Genomic DNA, 26085 nt, shown 5'->3' on the forward strand with positions numbered 1-26085 from the left:
TATAAGAATCAGATGTACAATAGGATTCAGTGTTTACTGCTGTATTGTGAGTCAACAGTACAGTTTCTGGCTGTTCAAATATGTGATTCTTCAGGGGGAAGGAAAGGGAACTCCAGTAAATTTTCTGTCTAAGACTGCGTCCCAAATGACACCTCATTATCATAGGGCGCTAGTCAAAAGTAGTGCACTATGTAGCGAATAGGGTGCCATTTGACACGCAGGCCATAAAGGGGGATAGAGGAGGATTAAGAGGAGGCACATTTCCATAATATCTGATTCCTCAGATAGGTACTTGGCTCGTAGCACTAGCTCCCTCTAAGTAGCATAATATGGTCTGTGTCCCAAATGGCACCCTATTCCCTGTATAGTGAGCTACTTTTGACCAGAGCCATATGGGGTCCTGGTCTAAAGTAGTACACTATACAGGGAATAGGGTGCCCTTTGGGACACAGCCGTGGTTTTGATGCATTAGTATCAGCATTCCATCACATCCCGTAAAGAAACTCAATATGTTTATTATCAACCATTTTAATCTGGAGGGGTAGACAGTGGAGTCAGACAAGTTGGAGAACCAGGTAGGGTTTAACATAGAGGCTGACTGGGGAGGGAAGTTGGGTAACTGTCTTTGGGAATGAATGACATTCCGTTCTTAGACAATGGACTGGCAAATGGAGAAATAGTTGTTAGATCGGCTAGACAGGCTGATTTCCAAGGAAAGCTAGCAAAGTAGCTTTTTAGTTTGACAAAATCTGAGATAAGACCCATGGCCTGCTCTTACTGAGAGAGAGAGAGGGTTTGTATGATATTGTGTGTGTGTGTGTGTGTGTGTGTGTGTGTGTGTGTGTGTGTGTGTGTGTGTGTGTGTGTGTGTGTGTGTGTGTGTGTGTGTGTGTGTGTGTGTGTGTGTGTGTGTGTGTGTGTGTGTGTGTGTGTGTGTGTGTGTGTGTGTGTACATGTGCACGTATCTCCTGTACTGAGAGAACTCTGAGGCACAGAGACAGTGTGTAAAAGGCCTGACTACACACTGCCACGCTATGAATCACACACACACACACACAAACACACACACACACACAAACACACACACACACCCAACCCCACACACACACGAAAGGAAAATCTAGACAAATTAAATGGGAAGTTTTTCATCATTCCGATATTTGTTTAAAAGCGGTTGAGTATTCACTTATAAACCTCCCGTAAAGCCTCCAACTCAAAATTCCTCTGTTTGGAACACGAGAGAGAACATTCAAACAGTGTAAATTCCCATTGCTGGGAAAAGGATCGGCCCTATTCCAGGAGCAATCCATAACATCTGAATATGAAAAGAAATACATTGAGCGCAACCGGGAAAACACAAACTGCCGGGAACTAGTTCGATGCTCATTGGAGATGTTTTCCTTCCTCCATGGTTGCCCCCCAAATGGCACCCTATTCCCTATATAGTGCACTACTTTTGACCAGGGCCCTATGGCCAATGGCACCCTATCCCCTATATTGTGCACTACTTTTGACCAGGGCCCATAGGGCTCACAAACTCACACTACTCTCACTGAGCTGGCTTGTTGTCGCGCCTGTTCCAGTTAACACACCACAAGCCAGAGAGAGTACCGCAAGAATGTCTAAATCAGCAACATTAGGCCTGTGTGCTCTAAACACACACGTTTCCCCTGAGTCTGGAGCCCTGGTGTGTGTGTGTGTGTGTGTGTGTGTGTGTGAGTGTGTGTGTGTGTGTGTCTGTGTGTGTCTTTAAGTCAATAAACACAAACATATCACCATCTCCCACCCAGCCACAACCCCTACTAGCTATCTGCCTCCCTAGTTGTAGCCACCAGCCGCCGGCCCCCCAATACCGCCAACCGCCCTCACCACCGCACCACGGTTAACCAGCCGTGTGTGTGGTGAGAGAGGGGGCTCCAAATGTCTTTCATTTGTGGGTCAGACTCCCAGTTGAAGAGTTGCATGTGTGTGACTGTGTGTTGAAATTCCACAGGTGAGACTGGTCAAATGAAACTAGGAATAACGTAAGGAGTGTAACAATGGAAAGGGTTAGAACTGAGTTTGTGCTAAAACCTTCTAATCCACATCTGCATGTGTTTTACATTAAATTACAATTGCCTCTCAGGACATGTTTGCGTGTGTGTGTGTGTGTGTATGTGTGTGTGTGTGTGTGTGTGTGTGTGTGTGTGTGTGTGTGTGTGTGTGTGTGTGTGTGTGTGTGTGTGTGTGTGTGTGTGTGTGTGTGTGTGTGTGTGTGTGTGTGTGTGTGTGTGTGTGTGTCTCTCTCTTCCCCAATCCATATGGGTATTATCAACCGTCATTACGGACAGTTTAATAACGATCATCATCAGAGTTGACTGATTCTTACCATGTTATTTTGTAATTGTCAATATTTCTGGCAGGTGGTTCATTTTAGAGCAGGGGTAGGTAACTAAATTCAGCCTTAGAGGGTCGGGGGCCACGAAGATAATTATATTAATTTGTACACTGAAAATTGACCACGACTACATGTAAGCCCAAAAAGAGATTGTATTTGATAATTTCACTAATTTCATACTTTGATTACATTGAGACAAGATCACGTTTCTTTTTTTATTCGTGGGGATACCTGGGAAAATATGTGCTGACCTCTGTATTAGAGCCTAATATAGGAAGTAGTCTGCAATCAGATTGAAAACAGCATCAGCAGGCACCTGAATCTAATTCATTTAACGTGCCACTTCTTGAACAACACTAGACCCATCACCAAGCATCGACGTGTAGAGGAACACGTTGGGCCAATGGAATATATTCACACGGACAGCCAGAGAATCACGACAATAGTCATTAAGGAGGAATGGACGCATGTATTGTGAGGCCTGTACTCGCACAAACTCAAGATAGTGTCAGTCACATTAAAACCAAAAAGTCTGCGCCTGCGTCCCAAATGGCATCCTATTCCCTATATAGTGCACAACTTTTGACCAGAGCCTCTATAGTGCACTACTTTTGACCAGAGCCTCTATAGTGCACTACTTTTGACCAGAGCCTCTATAGTGCACTACTTTTGACCAGGGCCCATAGGGTGCCATTTGGGATACAGGCCTGGCCCATCTTGTCAAGCCATGATTAGTGCATATTATGGGATGAAAGCGTTGACGTGTGAATACTGTCAATGTGTGAAGTGAAAAGCAGGTCTGTTCACCGCTGCACAGCCTGCGGCCTCATACTCCCATTTTCAAACACACCTGTATGCACGCAATTACACACACTTATCTGTATGCGGGAAGAAGAAGCTTTGGTAAATTAATATTCAGCCCAGCAGCTTTGGAAGTACAGTGCAGTACGTTGCCATGGTGTTTCGCATCACACAACAGTATTCTGATTTAAATGTATATATAATCAAAATAAATGAATCACAGACGATCTGACTTACTCTACGAGCATCATGATCACTTGGCCAAGTCACTGTGAAGAATCCTGAAGAAGTCTCCTCTTAAGTCTATCTATAAAAATGCTGCTTTAAAAAAGTATGCTTGAAAATGAAGAAATAAATAGATGAAAAACAGAAAGAAAGGGAAGTAGTAATGTTACAATAGAGTTCCAGCTAATTGTGATGTGACCTATTGATGTGAGGGTCTGTAAGTGCTGCAGACTGGCCACAAAGAAGTCTCTCTCTAATACAGTACACACACTCATTCTCCCTCTCTCTGTTTCTACACAGACACACACACACACACACACACACACGCACTCTTTCTCTCTCCCTACACACACACACACAATCTCTTTTCCACACAGGCCTCCCTGCCTCCCTCTGTGTGCTCACAGCTGTGGATCTTGTACTGGGTTCACCTAAGGTAAAGATATGGTATATTACGTAATGGCTTATAGATTTTTCCACCCCTGGAGGGCAGCCAAAACCCTCCTCCTCTCTCCAGAGGAGTGAGAGCAGTGAGTTGAGAGTAGAGGAGAGCAGAGAGTTAGAGAACACTTTGTTCTACTGAGACTGACTGACTGTACTGTCCAGGCCTAGCCCAGCTAGTACACTTCTACTACAGTGGTGTACAGAATCAAAGGGCATTTTTCAGTACGAAAAGTACTGGACTGACTGACAGAGAGAGAGAGAATGGGGAGGGACAGAGAGAGAGAGAGAGAGAGAGAGAGAGAGAGAGAGAGAGAGAGAGAGAGAGAGAGGGGGGACAGAGAGAGAAAGACTAATATTGGCAATATTGACACAATGTTTTTCATGCCAATAAAGCAGCTTGAATTTGAATTTGAAAGAGATGGGACAGTAAACGAGGGACAGAGAGAGAAAGAGAGGGGACAGACAGAGAAAGAGAGGGGACAGAGAGAGAAAGAGATGGGACAGTAAAAGAGGGACAGAGAGAGAAAGAGCGGGGACAGACAGAGAAAGAGAGAGGACAGAGAGAGAAAGAGATGGGACAGTAAAAGAGGGACAGAGAGAGAAAGAGAGGGGACAGACAGAGAAAGAGAGGGGACAGAGAGAGAAAGAGATGGGACAGTAAGAGAGGGGCAGAGAGAGAAAGAGAGGCGACAGAGAGAGAAAGACAGGGGACAGACAGAGAAAGAGCGGGAGAGAAAAAGAGTGAGAGAGCTGCTCTATATTGATGTGACTGTCTAACATGCCTACAGCATTAGACGCTCCTGTCAACACCTCCCCATGCAAACGCTCCTCACTTGTCCCTGTGGTACAAACACACTAAAATAAATGACCTTCAGTGTGTGTTGTGTCATGCCAATGTAGTGAAGCACTGGTACTCTAGACCTACGGTATCCTATGAGCCATGATCAACTGGCAAAGGGTACTGTATTACACATACACTAACCTATATCTAGCTGTATGGTTGACGAATGCTTGTTCCAACCACAGGACTAAATAGAACACTAATCATACACATGTATCTCTATGGTCCCATCTTACGTGGATCAAACCAGTCAGGCTGTTCTACCTGCTTCATTATTACTTCTTTACCTAGCAGCTAACCAGTCAGGCTGTTCTACCTGCTTCATTATTACTTCTTTACCTAGCAGCTAACCAATCAGGCTGTTCTACCTGCTTCATTATTACTTCTTTACCTAGCAGCTAACCAATCAGGCTGTTCTACCTGCTTCATTATTACTTCTTTACCTAGCAGCTAACCAATCAGGCTGTTCTACCTGCTTCATTATTACTTCTTTACCTAGCAGCTAACCAATCAGGCTGTTCTACCTGCTTCATTATTACTTCTTTACCTAGCAGCTAACCAATCAGGCTGTTCTACCTGCTTCATTATTACTTCTTTACCTAGCAGCTAACCAATCAGGCTGTTCTACCTGCTTCATTATTACTTCTTTACCTAGCAGCTAACCAATCCGGCTGTTCTACCTGCTTCATATGCTGTGTTATTACTTCTTTACCTAGCAGCTAACGAATCAGGCTGTTCTACCTGCTTCATATGCTGTGTTATTACTTCTTTACCTAGCAGCTAACCAATCAGGCTGTTCTACCTGCTTCATATGCTGTGTTATTACTTCTTTACCTAGCAGCTAACCAATCAGGCTGTTCTACCTGCTTCATATGCTTTGTTATTACTTCTTTACCTAGCAGCTAACCAATCAGGCTGTTCTACCTGCTTCATATGCTGTGTTATTACTTCTTTACCTAGCAGCTAACCAATCAGGCTGTTCTACCTGCTTCATATGCTGTGTTATTACTTCTTTACCTAGCAGCTAACCAGTCAGATTATTATCCAGCACTACGGCTTCCCTGCAACTCTTCACATCAACTGTCTGCACTGTTCCTGGTATATATTTCTAACATATCTGACAGTGAAGCTTCTGTCTGCAAATTCTCTTCAGTTTACTAATACATGATACAGTGAGCCTAGTGGTTAGAGAGCTGGGCCAGTAAACGAAAGGTCACTGGTTTGAATCCCCGAGCCGACCAGGTGAGAAATCTGACCAGGTACCCTTGAGCAAGGCACTTAACCCTAATTTCTCCTGTTAGTCGCTCTGGATAAGAGTGTTTGCTAAAAGACAAAAATGTAAATTGTATCGAAACACCTGACGCAAACATTGTATCAAGCACCTGATGAAGACGGTGATAGTAAGTAGAAAATCATTCGAGACGGAGGATTTAGTCAAGCCCTTTAATGGGATGGAGCATCTCCGAACTGAGACATGGTTTTCACGGCTGACTGCCTGGTTTCAATCATGTCAGAACGATCCACGTTACAGTATCTTGGCTCCCTTCTACTGAGAAGAGCGTGACATCTATTTGTTTAATAAAACCCTTGTATTTTTTCTTCTATACTAAACGTCTCCCACCAGAATTAGCAAGGGCATCTTCCCCATAAAATACGTAGCTATATAATATAGAAATGCATTCATAGAATTGCTTACGAGCCAGGGGCATTTCTCAGACATAGAATACATACAGAACACACTACACATGGACTCAATAGAACTGCTGTTGCAGAAATGAAGGGAGAGGATCTATACATCTAATTGACGCTGGATGCTTGGACATACAGTGTCTAGTCACTCTAGTTCTACATATAAAATACATATAGAATATAAAAACGCATTCAATAGATCTGCTTTGTCAGAAATCAATGCCTATACATTGATCTAGAGGCTCTAATTAGATATTTCTGTACTGTGTATGTGTGAGTGGTCTGTGTATGTGTGAGCGGTCTGTGTATGTGTGAGTGGTCTGTGTATGTGTGAGTGGTCTGTGTATGTGTGAGTGGTCTGTGTATGTGTGAGTGGTCTGTGTATGTGTGAGTGGTCTGTGTATGTGTGAGTGGTCTGTGTATGTGTGAGTGGTCTGTGTATGTGTGAGTGGTCTGTGTATGTGTGAGTGGTCTGTGTATGTGTGAGTGGTCTGTGTATCTGTGAGTGGTCTGTGTATGTGTCAGTGGTCTGTGTATGTGTGAGTGGTCTGTGTATGTGTGAGTGGTCTGTGTATGTGTGAGTGGTCTGTGTATGTGTGAGTGGTCTGTGTATGTGTGAGTGGTCTGTGTATGTGTGAGTGGTCTGTGTATGTGTGAGTGGTCTGTGTATGTGTGAGTGGTCTGTGTATGGATGCATGATGTGTCAAATCCTCTTTGGAGAAAAACCCCACAAAGTAACTAAGAGCTTTCATTTCACGGTTAACCGCCTTGTCCCATTCACTGGGTTAGCTACCCGACGAAAAAGAGAAGAAACTGAATTAAAGAAAAAAACACCAACGGGTGAGGCGGGGGGGGGGGGGGGACGGGGAACAACTCCTCCAGAGTTGAGGATCCTTCCCAAACGTTGCTCTCTCTTCAACAGAGGCGAGTCGACGAGGAGAAGAAAGTGGAGGGAGGAGGAAGAAAATGGAGCCTCTTCTCATCCCTCACTCTTCTCATCCCTCACTCTTCCCATCCCTCACTCCTCTCATCCCTCACTCCTCTCATCCCTCACTCTTCTCATCCCTCACTCTTCTCATCCCTAACTCTTCTCATCCCTCACTCCTCTCATCCCTCACTCTTCATATCCCTCACTCCTCTCATCCTTCACGTCTTTCGTTACGTCTTTCCGTTATCATGTCTTCTGAAAGTTGTCTCCAACTTGGCAGAATCACAGACTTTGGTAGCGTCCCAAATGGCAACCTTTTCCCTGTAGGCCCTGGTCAAAAGTAGAGCACTGTTTAGGGAATAGGGTGCCATTTGTGAGGCAGCCTCTGAGTCTGAGCCAACACAGTCTACAGACAGACCAGCCTGCTTTTGACAACTACCAACCAGGAACATACATAAGGTAAGGAGGGAGAGGCTGTGTCCCAAATGCCACCCTATTCCCTAAATAGTGCACCTCTTTTGACCAGGGTCCATAGTGCATAATGTAGAGAATAGGGAACCATTTTGGATACAGCCAGAGTCTGTGGCCTTCATCTATCTACACCGTTTCATTATTGGTATGTGTGTACATTTGGTTCTGATGTCTGATAGAATTGAATACCCTACAGAGGGAACTCATGAGTGAATTGAATGATTAGGTTTTTCAGAGCTCGACAACACACTTCATCTCGAATCTTTAAACTAAGCAAATAGGTGCCTTATAATGACCACATCTCACATTGAATATAAAATGTGTTTTCTCATGGTGAGATTGGCTTGGCTGAGGAGAGGAGGGTACGGCTGTTTGTCATCTATTCTTCTCTCTATCGTATCGACACACACACACACATTGTACCATACTGAACTGATTATAGTTAACTTCTTCCCTCCACCACAATCCTCACTATGTATATCTGGAACGTGTGTGTGTGTGTGTGTGTGTGTGTGTGTGTGTGTGTGTGTGTGTGTGTGTGTGTGTGTGTGTGTGTGTGTGTGTGTGTGTGTGTGTGTGTGTGTGTGTGTGTGTGTGAGTGTGTGTGTGTGTGTGTGTGTGTGTTCCACAGCAGTATATCGCAGACCGCCACCAGACCGCTGTAGGGGCTGCCTGCTACCACTGGCTACGGCTCAGCCAAAATCTAATCCATGCTGGGGGGTTGGGGTGTGACACACACAAACACACTCTCTCTCTCTCACACACACACACACACACACACACACACTCACTCTTGCACGCTCACTCTCTCACACACACACACACACACACACACACACACACACACACACACACACACACACACACACACACACACACACACACACACACACACACACACACACACACACACACACACACACACACACACGGGACAGTCAGCAACCTATTATCCTGTGCTGCATGGTGATTGTGGAGCGGCAGCGGTAAAGTGTGGTAAATCCATTTTCCATGGGCGGTCAGGAAGACTGCACAGATAAACAGATGAACAGAGGATGGATTTAACTCGTCTTCCTCAAAGGCAGGAGGAGAGGAGATGCACCCGGCTTGGCCACCCCCGCCACCCGGCCCCCGGCCCGGGATGAGAGATATAGTACAAGGTATCCTACAGGACTTCAGCTAGCTGGGACTTTAGTGCTTACATCATTAGGTTACCAGTGGTAGACATGGAGTATTCTGTTTAAATGTGGCGATGTATATATGCATGTACATTCTTTCTCATTATGCATACAGTATAGTAAATGAATATACATGTATTATTACATGGATGCGTACAAGCGTGCAGTAAATGTACACATTTACAAGCACTGCAGTATATATAACAGACATAGTCCTATACACATAGAACATATGTACTAGCACAGGGCCCACCAGGCAGAGCTGACCCCAGGCAGAGCTAACCACAGGCAGAAGCTGACCCCGGGCAGAAGCTGACCCCAGGCAGAAGCTGACCCCAGGCAAAACTGACCCCAGACAGAGCTGACCCCAGGCAGAAGCTGACCCCAGGCAGAAACTGACCCCAGGCAAAACTGACCCCAGGCAGAGCTGACCCCATGCAGAAGCTGACCCCAGGCAGAAACTGACCCCAGGCAGAAACTGACCCCAGGCAGAGCTGACCCCAGGCAGAGCTGACCACAGGCAGAGCTGACCCCAGGCAGAGCTGACCCCAGGCAGAGCGGGAGATGGGTGTCACCCTGCCAGGCAGCGCCGGGGCATTCTACCCATCCATCACCCCAAACCCTATGCCTATTCTCAGCTCCACCATCATAGAAATACAACGACTAGAATGGGCATCTCCATTCAAGTCAATGTTCCCTGATAGGTGGAGGGGCCTCGGGTCCCATTCTAATAATTATATTTCTATGTCCAACACCAGCTCCTGTCCCGGTGTCGGTGGGGTGAAAAGTGACACCACGGCAGGAACGATGTTACCAGCTTGGTAGGCTATGTTACCGGATCAAGGGAGGCCACCTCAGCTTACACCAACACCACCGTACACTCCAGTCACCATCCGGTGCTGGTGTAACCAAAACCCACCGCTGACGCATGAGGTCCCTGGAGGACAAACTGGGTGAGAATAACTCACACTACTGACAGACTTACCGCCTGACATCAGGACTAAGGCCTATCTATCTTTACCTGACGACTCAAACTGAATTCTTCCACTGCTCTATGTTAGCTACATACTTCAGTCTGAGACTGCCATCATTGAAGTCCTTTGTGGTGACGTCAAAATGAGGAGTGTTGGACAAAACAAAGTCTTCAGCAATTGGATCATTTCTAACCAATCAGAGTATCAAAGCCAGTGATGAATTTTCTAAAAGCTGCTTTACCCACATGTATTTCTGGTGCTGGCCCAACCCATCGGTTTCTGGGACCAATCAGAATGGTTAGAATGTGTTCGCGGTCTAGGGGAGGTACTCAGATCCAGACTCATTGCGGAGAATAAACTAACGTCCATGGACGTGGCGTAGTATTTGGCCGGAGCAAGGCGTTTGGGTAGCCAGGCAATATCTATCTAACTATCTAACATGACAAGCTGTAATTTAAAAGTGAAGGCAAATTAATCTATTTGCAATAGTTGAAAAATGAGACATGTAACAAACATTTTATTTTGTGATTTCTCAACTGTTCCATATTGATAAATTGCATAATAAATAAGGACATCATCATCAACTACTGAATCATTCATTGAGATGAATCAATAGTTTGGTGCTTCCAGTAGTGAAGTGATGAAGGAAGGGGTTAACCTACAACCACTGACTGGGCTGGCTCCAGGCAGACGTGACATCGCCGCTTTAAAACTTAAAAAAAATGTCTCTCCACCCCATGGCAAAATGTGTACAATTGCAGGATATCTCGCTTAGGGCCCCCAAAAGGCTAGAGCTGGCCCTGCACATTTATCCCTGTGCGCTGACCTGCCAAAATCTCGTGGTAGCGCTTCCCAAACACACTAATATGGACACACATACTGCGGTGTCCTTGCTTTCCCTTCACACGCAATCAAACTGCAACTACAATATTGTTTGAGAGATAATTATGACATCATCTCTATCACCAAACGTACATTACCTAATGCTCACAGCTATGTTTGGCCTAAACTAATTTCTTTCTTTCATGTCGACCATAACGCGGGCATTCATTGCCACACACGGCTCAGTGCGTTTTAAGTAAGCCTACGCATTTGATCTTGAAATCAATTCTAAAACAAGTGGGCAATACACTAACCATAAAATATATACATTTAAAAAAAAAACATTAAATCGACCAACAACTAAACGCATATCCAGCAAGAGTTAAGTATTTTGTTATCAAGAGCAGCAGAAAACTTCATCGGTTGGCACTGTGCGTAAAAGGCAGACTTCGGAAGCCTCGTGAAAACGCAAGCAAATCCAGACTCGACGCAGTCTAGCCTGCACTAGACATCAAATTTTCTGGGAAACTTGAGTGGAGACTGAAGCAATAATTGATATCCAAACACATTACATAAAAACTTTATGTAAATGGTTCCCTCCTCTCCATACAAAAAGCATAAAACACTGCCATATTCCTCCTCAAAAACCCTCCCAGCGCCACTTTGCAAATGTACTGATTTGGCTATCCATACTTCGCGTCCATTACGCGTCATGCCCAAGGTCCCTCACCTAAGCATGTGCATTCCAACAAAGCTTTTATCCTCATTAATAATGTATCACTGGTTGTTTACATTTGTTACCACATGTCCCCACTGCTGATTGTTTCATTATTAACAACATGGTTAAATCGAAGAAAATGTAAAGACAATCTCCAGACAAAATGGTTGATTCCGGAGGAACGCGAGGATAATTCCCGCGGGTGGTATGATAAACACACTCTCTCTCTCTCACGCGCACCCTGCCACTCACCGGAAAACCAAGGTTAATTGGTCCTCTGCAAACTCTGCTCAACGCTTGCAGGGAACTTTTTAGTCAAAAGATCATATCGCACGAATTTGCACAACTTGCAAACATATAATATTGGAACAGGCAAGACAAATATATCATGTATTTCCTTTCATATTCTCACTGCCAAATAATCTGCATAATGTCTTGAGGCCAAGCAACTTTGACTGCCTTTTTATAATGCAAATACTGAATATCCTACTAGACTTAAATTAAATCAGATCATTATAACGCTGACAAATCAATTACTGGTGAAAAATCTATCAGTCGGGAAAACAAATCAGCTCACAGAAGCTTAACAAGATCAATATGTATTGCGCATATGGGCAGCATGTACGCGCATATTGGCAGCATGCACGCGCTCGCCGCGCTGCTCGGCTCATGTCGGCGGATCTGTAGCCAATTAATTTTAATTAATGGAAAGAAAGAGAAACATGGTGCGCGCGGAGCTCAACCCCATATGCACTTGGCTTGGAAATATATCTAAACTAAATATGAAGTTTTTGAAAGAAGTGCCCTGAATAAATGTATAGGCAAATAAAACATAAACAAATTAAATAATGCCAAGTCTGAACTCTTACAAGCTAAATTACATTGACCCCAGCTGACCCATACGACAATATCTATCTTTAAAGAAATAATTAATGCTGTTTATGATTTTCTATAAGAAATACGTTTCTTTAAGACCGACATTTCTTCAACAGTGGAAGCTGTGATTTGACTGTGTCTACTACAAAGAGCTGACAGAGAGGGCTTATATTTCTCTCCAGCCAAACATGCGGTTACTGTTCCTTAGGCCTAATTCTAAAACTGAACACTTGTTACAGAAAGTGAATAGAAATTACAGCGACAACAACACATCCAATTGTATGTTTAAAGTAGGCTATTAAGTCCAATTAAAATAACGAAGGGCATTCATTAATTCATGGGACTTCGAAAAACACTTGCAAAGCTGAGAAGGCCGCGTCTGGAATCTGGACTTTTATGCGTGTAAGCACTTGCGTCTTGGTAAAATAATATTCATTGCGTGAATTATCCTATTAAAATTAAGTCAGAGATGCAATTAAAAAATGTACAATTCAACCTCAACCACAAGTATGGCATATAGGCTATACTGAGAAAAGAGCTAAGGCTCCGTGACCTATAGGCCCACTGCACGGCTATATAGGCTATAGTTAGGCATACAATAATAGTGGTAAAAGACTAAACAAAATAGAATATCAAGACGCACACTGAAAAAAATAAAAATAAATCAACGTTATAATAGTCATGCATTTTTAGAAGAGGTAGCCCTACAGTTTACTGCCTATGGGACCGCCAGACAAAGGAAAAGAGTGAAACGAGTGCTGAGATTGTGACATTTAAGGCAATATTCAAATCTAAGTGTATAATAGGCCTACTGTCTGTCTGTAAGCTACTTCCGTCGAGCTTCAAGGGGCAAACAAGTTCGGTCCTGCCGGTCCTGCCCTGCAGTTCTCAGTTGAAGGTGAAATTCGCACCGCTCCGTGCGCGCTCAAACGTTTTTCTCAGACGGCTACAGTGAAGTCCAAATATACACATCCAAATTCTTAATCAAAGTTTGCATGTTTTTTAAAGTAAATTAATAAAATAATATTTGTTCTGTTGTTATTTCATATGCATATAAGCAGCCTAGGCCTGCTGTCATGAGGCTACGAAACTGATTCCAGTAAAACGGGCCAGTAAATTGCACTGTGACCTAATTTTAAGATTTTCATCTGAAATAAATCAAACAGTCACTCAGATTAGTAATTTTCCATTTAGATAAATAGGCCTTCATATAATGCAATGACTTGTCAGCAACAAAACTGTTTCAAATGCACAAACACATTAGCCAAGCATATGATCCAAAATCGCTTCCTTGTGTGCCATATTTTTTATTTCTAAAATACTACATGTTGTATCAGTATATAATTGTTAAATGTAGCCTACAATACTTTATTCTCCAACCACTGTCAACACATATCTGAATTCCAAACCAACGGAGGGAAAGGCCTCAATGTTAGGCCTAATTAATAAATACCACCTTAAATTTACGCACAACGGCATTGCCATTTAATGTCTTGCCTTTGCCGTCCACAATAACCCCAAAAGGAACATCAAAACCAACACTCCCTCATGTAGGCCTATGTATTCACCCGTATTCTGACGTAAAGGTTTCTCGTTAAACAAGCAAATATCAACTAAAATAAAACAAGCAACCTTTACAAATGTACTCATCTGGCCTATACAGTCAGTTGTCAAAGGCCTATAAAGTCCTCATAGTTAAATGGCATATTTCTCCCTTCATTGTCTAGGCCTGTGAGGTTGCTTCAGTTGTGTGTCAAATGAAAGAAAACTACAGGCCGATAACATTCCCCATACTCGATTACATACAAGGAATCTACAAGTATACGTGCTACAATTGTGACCTCAACACAATCCAATATTGAGGGAAAACGGGCATGCATTTCCGCCGTCCTCCGAAATAATACACCTTTCCTTCTATCCTTATCCACCTAAAAACGACATTTATCGATTGGAAATGTAAAACTATATTTCAACTAACTCTATACGGGCATTTTCATGTGACAACAGAACAGAAGCCTAAAGCTGAGAGCCCGGCTACAGCTGTCGTGTGGGTTGAATGACAAGCACAGTGACAGTCGCTCAAACACCTCCATAGCCACCACAACTATCGCAACAAAGTTAGAAAGATCGTTCATTTCCACGGAAAAGCACTCCACAACTAATACATTCAACGCTGCTTCTTTTTACTTAGTTGATATTGTTGTGTAATTGTTGTGTTTTTAAATAGCTATAGGACAGCATAACAGGCGACCAATGTAGACATAGCGCGAGCCCCATTCCCTCCTGAGCTCTTCTCTCCCCTCCTTTTGATATAAAATAGATTCAGGAGAAGCGCCATTTTCTCTTCTAACCATGTGTAATGAAACGCACAAGAAAGCCTGTTGGAGAGATGCCATCAAAGGGGAAGAGGGACAGAGAGCGGAGAGAAGCTGAACACACCATCTGAAACGAGCGGATAGCGAAAAGGTCCCTAAAACCAAATTATTGACAAGCGGCACGGTACATGGACAACGACAACATTAAAAACCAACAACATCCGGAGAGCTAAAGTGGAGGCAGGATACCAAAGAAAAGTAGAGTTTTTACCTGTGTCAAGCAGTAAGGGGAGTACATGGTTATTTTAGAGTTCATAAAGTGGAATCTTATTCAAGTTGGGTAGAAGTTGGAAGTCCGCTGCATGTGGTACTGCATTGCAAAACGCTCCGCTGTGCCCCTCGCGCTCACTCTATGCCGTACCACTAACCCCGCCTCGAGAGCTGAAAGTGAAAGCCTACACAAACTTTGGGGGAAAGTTTGTGAACTCTTTCTGACACACACTCCCCCCTTCTCTCTCCCTCCATGTCCCTATCAAATATTCAGATGTAAATCGTCACGCTTTATAAAGATGTGATCATGTTGGAGTTGGATAGAGAAAAAATAAAACTTAAAACATCAACCAACATTGACCGCAATTATAACGTTGAAACAGCTACTAACCCTGATCGTGCCAACTGCCAAGTCCTTACTTGCCATCATGTTTTAAAGTTGTCAATTGGTATTTCACTGGCTGTTAAAGACAGGTTGGTCAAATTACAGGGTCCCTCACTCATCATAGTCATGCACATTACCCATTATTAGTGCATTTGAGAGTGTGTGTGTGTGTGTGTGTGTGTGTGTGTGTGTGTGTGTGTGTGTGTGTGTGTGTGTGTGTGTGTGTGTGTGTGTGTGTGTGTGTGTGACAGGCATTTGAACATCTTTCTCACACACATAGTAATATAAAGTGTAGCCACTCGAACAATAGGGTATAGACAGCACCACTCCAATCAAACAGGGGTGGCCAGCACTTACAAACCGCCCATCTCACAACTACCATTGCCACTGAACATTACGTAAGCCTACCATTTTTTATTCTGGTAGTGGTTATATGTATGTACAGATGTAAGATCTTAATTCGACCTATATTGTCACAATACAAAATTATCAGGAACAAAAGAGTGATCAAATTAAGATCCTACATCTGTAAGTCACTTTGTATAAAAGCATCAGTGAAATATCCTATTACTGTATATATGTATAAGGGGACCTAACTACAGAACACCAAACCTCTTTAACCCCAGCCTTCTGTTATAGTCATCTACAGGCTAATAGAAAGACTGTTTAAGAGTCAGCCACAATTGGACTTGTGTTGTCTGAAGAGAACATAGTTCTGTTTTTAATCAATGACTGGCTGGGTGGCTGACTGACTGACTGGCTGGCTTATCCTTAAACACCCTGGTCCATGTTCAGCTGGTTGATCATCTCGGGTCAACCTCACGTTCTGTATGTATAGCTGCAGGGAGAGCATATGATGCACACACACACCCTGTCAATTACACTGCTTCTCCTGCATCCCGCCAATTCACCCTTGAGGTGAGATAGGAGAATGTGTTCAATTTGTATGTGTGTGTGTGTGTGTGTGTGTGTGTGTGTGTGTGTGTGTGTGTGTGTGTGTGCGTGCGTGCGTGCGTGCGTGCGTGCGTGCGTGCGTGCGTGCGTGCGTGTGTGTGAGGTTTTGGAGGGTTTGAAGTAACCCCGGAGCACGAGCGCCAAGTTGAGTTTTTGGGAGCCGTTGAAGCCCAGTAGATTTACGAGACCTCAGCCCCATGCAGCACTGTGCATTAGGAATGCTATGCAGCCCCTACAGAGAACATGCACATATGCACGCACGCATTCATACACACACACACCTACACACACTATGCTACACCACACTGTGGCCAATTAAAGAGAGCAGAAGAGACAGAAATAAAGATTGAGAGAATCAGAGAGAGAAAAAGTGAGGGGAAATCAGAAAGAGGGGGATCCAATTCCAAATCCCCCTCTCCTCACCACACCCTGCGGCACAGGCCCAACAACTCCTAGTCTTTGTGCTCTGGCTCTCTCTCTCCCTCTCTCTCTCTCTCTCTCTCTCTCTCGCTCTCTCTTGCTCTCCATCTCTCAATCTCTCTCCCTGGCTCCCTATTCCTCTCTCTCTCTCTGGCTCTCACTCTTTCCCTCTCTCCTTGGCTGTCTCAATCCCTCTCTCTGGCGGTGACCCAAATGACACCCTATTCCCTATATAGTGCACTACTTTAGACCAGGGCCCATAGCGTTCTGGACAAAAGTAGTTCACTGTGTAGGGGATAGGTTGCCATTTGGGACGCAGGCCATCTCTGTATTCATCACAGGTTGTTGTCTTAACAGATCCTCTCACCACAACCACTAACAACCCAGGAGTTCTAGAGCCCCAAAACGAAGGGAATTCTGAATTCTGATTCCATTCTCGCCACAATGCAAACTCCCACACACACACAGACATAAACACACAAACTCCCATGCATCAAACAACCCGTTTTCACTGTTAGTAAGTTACCTCAAACTCCCAAACCCACAGGCTAAATCTGCCATTAAAAAGCACATGGGAAAACCATATGTCATCTAACGATATTTAGGGCCTCGCGGTTGGTGTGTGTGTGTGTTAGGGCCTCGCGGTTGGTGTGTGTGTGTGTGTGTTAGGGCCTTGCCGTTTCTTCTTTCTACACACTGAAGGAGTACGGCAGTATGCATACTTGCTGTTTACCATCGCCTGTGGCGTGGCTATTACATACTGGAAAGTGATGTAGCATATTGATTAAATCATTAGCATGCTCAATGTGCCAGACAGGTGGCTGGAGTCAGAGACCTTCAGAAAGAAAAGCAGAGGGGATGTAGCGAGGACAAAAACAGTAATGTCTCTGTTACTGTGCAGAGACATTACACATGTAGACATGTAGAATAGTCCCAGGTATATACATGTAAATATACAAGGCTCAGACTGTCAAAGTAAAGAAGTAACAGAAGGGAAAACAGTGTACAGTACTGTGAATAGTAAGTAGGATATGTGTATAAATGAAATATGAATATGTGCATTATATATTTTGAATGCTGAACATGTTGTGGACGTTTTCACTCCATGATGCAATGGCCATATCATGGAATGACCTGACATATTTTGATATATTTATATTTTGATAAATATTCATTAATATTTTGATAAATATATATATTCTGGGCCCTGGTAAAGAAAAACCTATAGTGGCAGTTGTAGTGAAGGTAACAGGTAGTAGGGAGATATAGTGTGTGTGTGTGTGTGTGTGTGTGTGTGTGTGTGTGTGTGTGTGTGTGTGTGTGTGTGTGTGTGTGCGTACCCTGTAGGAATCAGACACGAGGAAACACTCGGGCATCCCGGGGCCTCTGGAAGGGTCTTCATTCACCAGGTACGTGTCAGTGGCCTGAAACGCAATAATTCATTCATTCATTGTTGATTGGATTTATATACATAACACAACACAACATAACAACACACACATCACATTTGAAGGCCTAAATTGCAGTGGTGTACTAGTGAATGACATTACAAGTAGTTTAAGCCTTATCGTTAAGCAGTCTGAATAATTCTGGGAAAAGCAGCTCCTGTTCAAGGATTTGGTACTATAGAGAACGCCTTTCTGTTTTACTACTGAAACATTCTGTTCCTCACATATTTATTTTCTCCCATTTTGATTTTAGATTAACAAATGAACATACAGAACACAAGAAACAATTAAAGAACAACCACAGAAGGATTATGAACAGGCCGTTCATGACTCTATTGTCCACCTTGCTCACCATGAGGTTGGCACCGATCAGAGCTTTGATTACATTTGAATATGATCCCCTACAACAGGGTTCCCAAACTCCGTCCTGCAATTTGTTTACATTTGAATGTTCCCCCATCGACCCCCAAGACAAGACTAGAGATTGTTGCTTTCTTCAATGGAAAAGAAAACTACCCCTGTATTAGTTTCCAATTCCCACACGGAAATGACAGTTTGCATGCAAATAACTCAAGTCAAGTTTCAATACATCCTGTCTACATCTTGGATGGAGGCTGATATATCTTCTGTCTGGTAAGTGTACTAACTAGTCTGTATTCAGAGGGGACATGTACTAACTAGTCTGTATTCAGAGGGGAAGTGCACAAACTAGTCTGTATTCAGAGGGGAAGTGTAATAAGTAGTCTGTATTCAGAGGGGACATGTACTAACTAGTCTGTATTCAGAGGGGACATGTACTAACTAGTCTGTATTCAGAGGGGAAGTGCACAAACTAGTCTGTATTCAGAGGGGACGTGCACAAACTAGTCTGTATTCAGAGGGGACATGTACTAACTAGTCTGTATTCAGAGGGGACATGTACTAACTAGTCTGTATTCAGAGGCGACATGTACTAACTAGTCTGTATTCAGAGGGGACGTGCACAAACTAGTCTGTATTCAGAGGGGACGTGTACTAACTAGTCTGTATTCAGAGGGGAAGTGCACAAACTAGTCTGTATTCAGAGGGGAAGTGTAATAAGTAGTCTGTATTCAGAGGGGAAGTGTAATAAGTAGTCTGTATTCAGAGGGGACGTGTACTAACTAGTCTGTATTCAGAGGGGAAGTGTACTAACTATTCCGTATTCAGAGGGGAAGTGTACTAACTAGTCTGTATTCAGAGAAGCTTAATTTGTATTCTAAAGGAAGGGAAGGTTCTGGCAAGGGCCTGTTGCGTGTGTGTGTGTGTGTGTGTGTGTGTGTGTGTGTGTGTGTGTGTGTGTGTGTGTGTGTGTGTGTGTGTGTGTGTGTGTGTGTGTGTGTGTGTGTGTGTGTGTGTGTGTGTGTGTGTGCTCCAGTATGTGTGTGTGAGATACAGCTCCATTTCCTTCCAGTTCTGCTGTGGTTGATTGGATCAGGCTAACCCACTCCACTCCACTTAGTTAAGCTGGAGCCCAAATCCCACAGCCAGGTAGCTAGCTGCACAGTTCTGTGAAATCCTATTTCAATTTCACAACTTTCCCGGATAGACCAGGAGAAAGAAACACACACATTGTTGCCAACCTGGCCGCCACCCCCACCCCCCTCCTTGTATATATCCACAGAAAAAGCCTACCTGGTAGACTGAGATTATATTTATATAATATAAGCACACGAGTGCAAACATAATCACTAACACATATATGCATTTGTACATGCCCTCTGACACCACACACACACACACACACACACACACACACACACACACACACACACACACACACACACACACACACACACACACACACACACACACACACACACACACACACACACACACACACACACACACACGTGCGCACCACTTGCAGTGCCGACACAAAGCCCATAATAAGAGCCAGACGTTGGCAGACCACACAACCCTGAGTTGTGGTGAAAACAAAGGCTATTCATATCCCTCCACTCGGAATGAACGCTCTCTCTCCTTCTCTCGCCTTTCCCTCTCTCCATTCCTCTCTCTATCCCACTCTCTCTCTCTCCTTCTTGCTAGGCGGCAGGTAGCCTACCAGTTGGGCCAGTAAACGAAAGGTTGCTGGTTCCAATCCCCGAGCCAACTAGGTAAAAAAATATTTCGATGTGCCCTTGAGCAAGGCACTTAACCCTAATTGTGCCTGTAAGTTCCTCTGCATAAGACCGTCTACTAACATGTAAATATTCTCTCCTACTTACATTTTTTGGAGGTATAATCTGTGCCCACAATGTTTTTTTTATTTCTTGCGGCTGTGTGATTTCTAATCATCTTTATTAGCACATAAACTTATTTTTACGGTGAGGCCCTCGTTTTTAATGTGGGCACACTGTTCTCATTGTTGAGAGAGAGGGGGAGAGAGAGGGAGAGGGAGTGAGAGCGGAGAACACTGAGCTGGGATAAGAAGGAGAGGCTGATAACTGATAACACAATGCATGATGGGAAAGAGATGCTGCCACCCAGTCCAGTGCCAGGACACGTGTTAGATAGCAGGTCTTATTGGCCTGTGCTCCTCATGGACCTTAGCCACGGCACCTGTGTGTGTGTGTGTTTGTGTCTGTCTGTGTGTGTGTGTGTGTGTGTGTGTGTGTGTGTCTGTGTGTGTGTGTGTGTGTGTGTGTGTGTGTGTGTGTGTGTGTGTGTGTGTGTGTGTGTGTGTGTGTGTGTGTGTGTGTGTGTGTGTGTGTGTGTGTGTGTGTGTGTGTGTGTGTGTGTGTGTGTGTGTGTGTGTGTGTGTGTGTGTGTGTGTGTGTGTGTGTGTGTGTGTGTCTGGGGGTCTGACTGTCTGAGCTGAAGCCCACTGTTAACATTGTAACCGGCCCCTAATGCATCACCAGGTGCACAGGCCCTCTGTGATTGGACGTCCCGGGCAGAGACAGTGTCAGTTGTTCTGATTGGCTAAGCCCGGACCCAAAATGCTACGTGTTGGCACTGGGCACATGGGCTGGTCCAATTGGCTGCTGGCTCGTTTACTGTTGTGTGTGTGTGTGTGTTTGCATGTGTGTGTGTGTGTGTGTGTGAGGATGCTACCAGGCCTGGTGAAAGATGGTGTTCTGCAGTTGGATGGAGAAAGCCCAGTTACAGAATAAGGATATTGAAGGATGGCTGAATGATCGCAACAGGAAAACCTTTCTCGTCCTTCTATTGGGGAACACATGTAAACCTCGTCATTACACAGTAGAATAAAGGTGAAGCAATACCATGCTCTCCACCTGTTAAGGGAGGGACAACACAGACCCCACAATATACTGTCTCCCTCCACCTGTTAAGGGAGGGACAACACAGACCCCACAATATACTGTCTCCCTCCACCTGTTAAGGGAGGGACAACACAGACCCCACAATATACTGTCTCCCTCCACCTGTTAAGGGAGGGACAACACAGACCCCACAATATACTGTCTCCCTCCACCTGTTAAGGGAGGGACAACACAGACCCCACAATATACTGTCTCCCTCCACCTGTTAAGGGAGGGACAACACAGACCCCACAATATACTGTCTCCCTCCACCTGTTAAGGGAGGGACAACACAGACCCCACAATATACTGTCTCTCTCCACCTGTTAAGGGAGGGACAACACAGACCCCACAATATACTGTCTCCCTCCACCTGTTAAGGGAGGGACAACACAGACCCCACAATATACTGTCTCCCTCCACCTGTTAAGGGAGGGACAACACAGACCCCACAATATACTGTCTCCCTCCACCTGTTAAGGGAGGGACAACACAGACCCCACAATATACTGTCTCCCTCAACCTGTTAAGGGAGGGACAACACAGACCCCACAATATACTGTCTCCCTCCACCTGTTAAGGGAGGGACAACACAGACCCCACAATATACTGTCTCCCTTTGTACTGAACCAACCCCCCTTCGCTTCTGTCCCAAATGTATCTCCTCTTATCAATGTTCATCCCTGAGCCATGTATGAATGATATATTGTACTGTATATACAGAACATATGCTTGGTCCATATGGCCAGCCCTGAGCGGAAATATCTCAAAGCACAGGCTAATTAACATTTTAGAGGGAAGAGACCAAGGCGTTGGAAACGGAGGCCTCATCCCAAATGGAACCCTACACCCTTTAAGGTGCACTACTTCTGACCAGGACCCCTATGGACCCCGGTCACATGTAGTGCACTATAAAGTGAACAGGGTGCCACTTGGGACGCAAACAGAGTCTCTGACCTGTTTGGAAGTGGATCACCAACACCAACCCAATGCAAATGTGTTAATTGAGACATTTTTTTTAACCATCTGATATCAAAGACGTGAGACGGATATAGGATGGATGCTTTTGTGGGAAGATCCAATTGGTTAAATAAATCGCAATCCGGCTTGGTATAACTGACAAAAGAGAGATTCTTTGTGGGGATGTATTGTGGACCATATGGCCCAACTGGAGGTGAGATCTCCAAAAATCTGTACTGGAACACACTAATAACCACAATCACACACACCAATCACACACACACAATCTCTCTCTCACACACACACACACACACACACACCAATCACACACACACAATCTCTCTCTCACACACACTCTCTCTCTCACACACACACACTCACACACACACACTCTCTCTCTCTCACACACACACACTCTCTCTCTCACACACACACCTCCATTGAGCCTTGGGATTGATCCTCAGATAGTTCAGTTTAAAAGTGAATTATTGGAACCGTATCAGTAATTACACAAATGGCCACACACACACACACACACACACACACACACACACACACACACACACACACACACACACACACACACACACACACACACACACACACACACACACACACACACACACACACACACACACACACACACACACACACACACACACACACACACACACGTGCCCATGCACACACAGCCACAAACCCACACATCCTCTTCCATGTTCACACACATGCTGCCCAGCACAGTACACACCACACCTGATAGTTCATGCTGCTCTCCCAAACCAGTTATTCTGGCTGCAAAACAATCATCACAACTACCCAACCGTTGTCAGTTTCTCTCTTTAACAACCAGTAATTATTATCAGAATTATTGTTTTTATTTATTATTATGAATTTGGTGGCCGGGATATGCCGATGCCAAATAAACACACACAGAGCCATATGCGTGCGCACGCACGCACGCACGCACGCACGCACGCACGCACGCACGCACGCACGCACGCACGCACGCACGCACGCACGCACGCACGCACGCACGCACGCACACACACACACACACACACACACACACACACACACACACACACACACACACACACACACACACACACACACACACACACACACACACAGCCGTATGCACAGACACCAATAAACCAAGGAAGCCAACCTGCATGAGATGGCAAGCACATCAAAGGCTGGGCCGAAACCGGTCTGTTCCAGTGTGTGGGGGGGGGGGGGGGGAGTGTATGAAAGGCATGTGAATCCCTGCCAGAGCCACCTCAGGGAGAAAAACGTTGAAAAAAATTGATTTTTCACACCGCTATCTCAGGGGGGTGAGGAGGGAGGTAGGGAGGAGGAGGGAGGAGGAGGGAAAATGAGGGAGGAAGGGAGGAAGGCAGGAGAGAGGAAGGGAGGAGGTGGGAGTAAGGGAGGAGGAGGGAGGAAGGGAGGAGGAGGAGGGAGGAAGGGAGGAGGAGGAGGGAGGAAGCCAGGAGGAAGGAAGGGAGGAGGAGGAAGGGAGGAGGTGGGAGTAAGGGAGGAGGAGGGATGAAGGGAGGAGGAGGGAGGAGGAGGAGGGAGGAAGGGGGGAGGAGGGAGGAAAGGAGGAGGAGGGAGGGATGAGGACAAAAGAAAAACAGAGAAAGAGGAGGGAGGAGGGGGTGAGTATTGGTTGTGTGTGTGTGTGTGTGTGTGTGTGGTTCTGGAATGGATATGGGGCCTGTGCTAATTATTTCAGTTCACTTTTAGGGGGTTTAACATTAGTTTAATGGGTTCAGATGTTGAAGCCAAGACAGAGTGGTGCTGAATGTTGTTTTCTGCTTAATAGCATAGCAGGTTTACACAACAGTAAACTGTGGTTAGAGCAATATGTAGTACACCCATTCTGTAGGTGTGTAGAAACTCCTTTAGAAAATATCTGACTTCACTTTAGTGTCAATTCATTATGTGTGTGTGTGTGTGTGTGTGTGTGTGTGTGTGTGTGTGTGTGTGTGTGTGTGTGTGTGTGTGTGTGTGTGTGTGTGTGTGTGTGTGTGTGTGTGTGTGTGTGTGTGTACACGTTTACTATACTTGTGAGTACCAGAAGTCCTCAAAAGAATAGATTTCTGAGAAGTGACGACAAAAAAAATGTGGGTTAGGATTAGGGTTTGAGTAAGAATTAGGGTTAGGAGTTAAGGTTAGGTTTAGGGGATAAGGTTAACGTTTTGAATGGGAATCAATTGTTGGTCCACACAAGTATAGTAAGACATAGCTATGTGTGTGTGTGTGTCTGCGTGTGCATGTGCATGTGCGTGTGCGTGTGTGTGTGTGTGTGTGTGTGTGTGTGTGTGTGTGTGTGTGTGTGTGTGTGTGTGTGTGCATACGTGGATGTGTGTTGTGTGGCCACGACAAGTACCGTTACCCATAACCAGTGTGAGTGGTGTGGGTGACTGACAGTATGTGGGTGGCTGAATGAATAAAGCATTGACAATGGAGCCCAGGCCCAGGCCAGCAATTACCCTGACTAACTGACTGACAGACATAGGGTAGAAAATCCCTCACATACTAAGAGTTCAAGGCAGACAGGACAGAGTGAACAAGTTCATACAGAACTGCATGGCAGCAGGACAGACTTACTGTACACCACCACGCCCCAGAGACGCACTATAAACCTGGCATGGTGACAAATATTAGACAAGACAGGTAGCTAGGTGTAGGGTGAAGTTCCCCCGGCCTAGACGCTGATCTTAGATCAGTTTAGCGTCTCCACCACTAATGGTTAAGGTTAGGATTGGGGGGAAAGCTGATCCTAGATTTGTCCCTAGGGGAAACGTCACCACGGAACAAATAGCTAACTTCTAGCACAGGGCTGTATTGTATCAATAAAGATGCATTGTATTTATACTAGGTCTGTATCGAGTACCACAGTATGAGTCATAATAGCCATAAAACCTGGCTACATTTCTTTAAATGGGCAATTCTGTGAATTGTCTTGTGCAAGTTTTAAATTGACACAGTAACTGTTAGCAAAGGTGTCACCTAGAGATGATGTGCAGGAGCTTGCAGGGATTGGTAGTTTTCCTTGATGTCGACTTTGATGCTAATTAGCATTTTCTAATCTGAGAGTAAATAGAGACGAATATATTGATAAAAGTCACCTTGTCCGAGATAGATTTACATGGTTATCAAAATGTCACGCCAGGGTAAGTCTACACAAAATACAGCCCTTATTTTAAGTGTTTATAAAGTCTCTTATGGGAAAAATTTATGGTGGAAAAAGGATTGGAACCATTTCCCTGTTTGACCGCTAAGTTTAATGGGTATTATGACACCTCTAATGTGGGGCTCTATAGTATCAATAAAGATATATTGTATCTATACCAGGGCTGTATTGTATCAGTAAATATATATTGTATTTATACCAGGGCTGTATTGTAGCAATAAAGATATATTTGTAACGGTCCTGACCTGTTTTATGTTGTTTTTTGTATGTGTTTAGGTCAGGGCATGTGTTTTGGGTGGGCAGTCTATGTTATCTGTTTCTATGTTGGTTTTGGTTGCCTGGTATGGCTCTTAATTAGAGGCAGGTGTTTTGCGTTCTCCTCTAATTAAGAGTCATATTTAGGTAGGGTGTTCTCACTGTTTGTTTGTGGGTGATTGTCTCCTGTGTCGTCGAATGTATGTACCATACGGGACTGTTTGGCTGTTCGTTTATTTTGATGT

General features: G+C 44.5%; 1 protein-coding gene across 20 annotated transcripts in view; it reads right to left on the reverse strand.

Moving 5' to 3' along the window:
* The window catches only part of nfixa (nuclear factor I/Xa), a 163759-nt gene that overhangs the window by 128213 nt on the left and 9461 nt on the right, over positions 1 to 26085 (reverse strand). For 15 of the 20 annotated variants that reach the window (XM_071389432.1, XM_071389422.1, XM_071389431.1 and 12 more), the window contains exon 2: positions 18029 to 18112. In XM_071389432.1, coding sequence (XP_071245533.1) covers positions 18029 to 18112 — 84 coding nt within the window. Of the gene's footprint in view, positions 1 to 14930; positions 15096 to 18028; positions 18113 to 26085 lie in introns of those variants that run through there. The other 5 variants (XM_071389429.1, XM_071389428.1, XM_071389420.1 and 2 more) reach the window with 4 other exon arrangements.

This window comes from Salvelinus alpinus, chromosome 2 (assembly GCF_045679555.1).
Source record: "Salvelinus alpinus chromosome 2, SLU_Salpinus.1, whole genome shotgun sequence".
NCBI classification, from domain to species: Eukaryota; Metazoa; Chordata; class Actinopteri; order Salmoniformes; family Salmonidae; genus Salvelinus; species Salvelinus alpinus.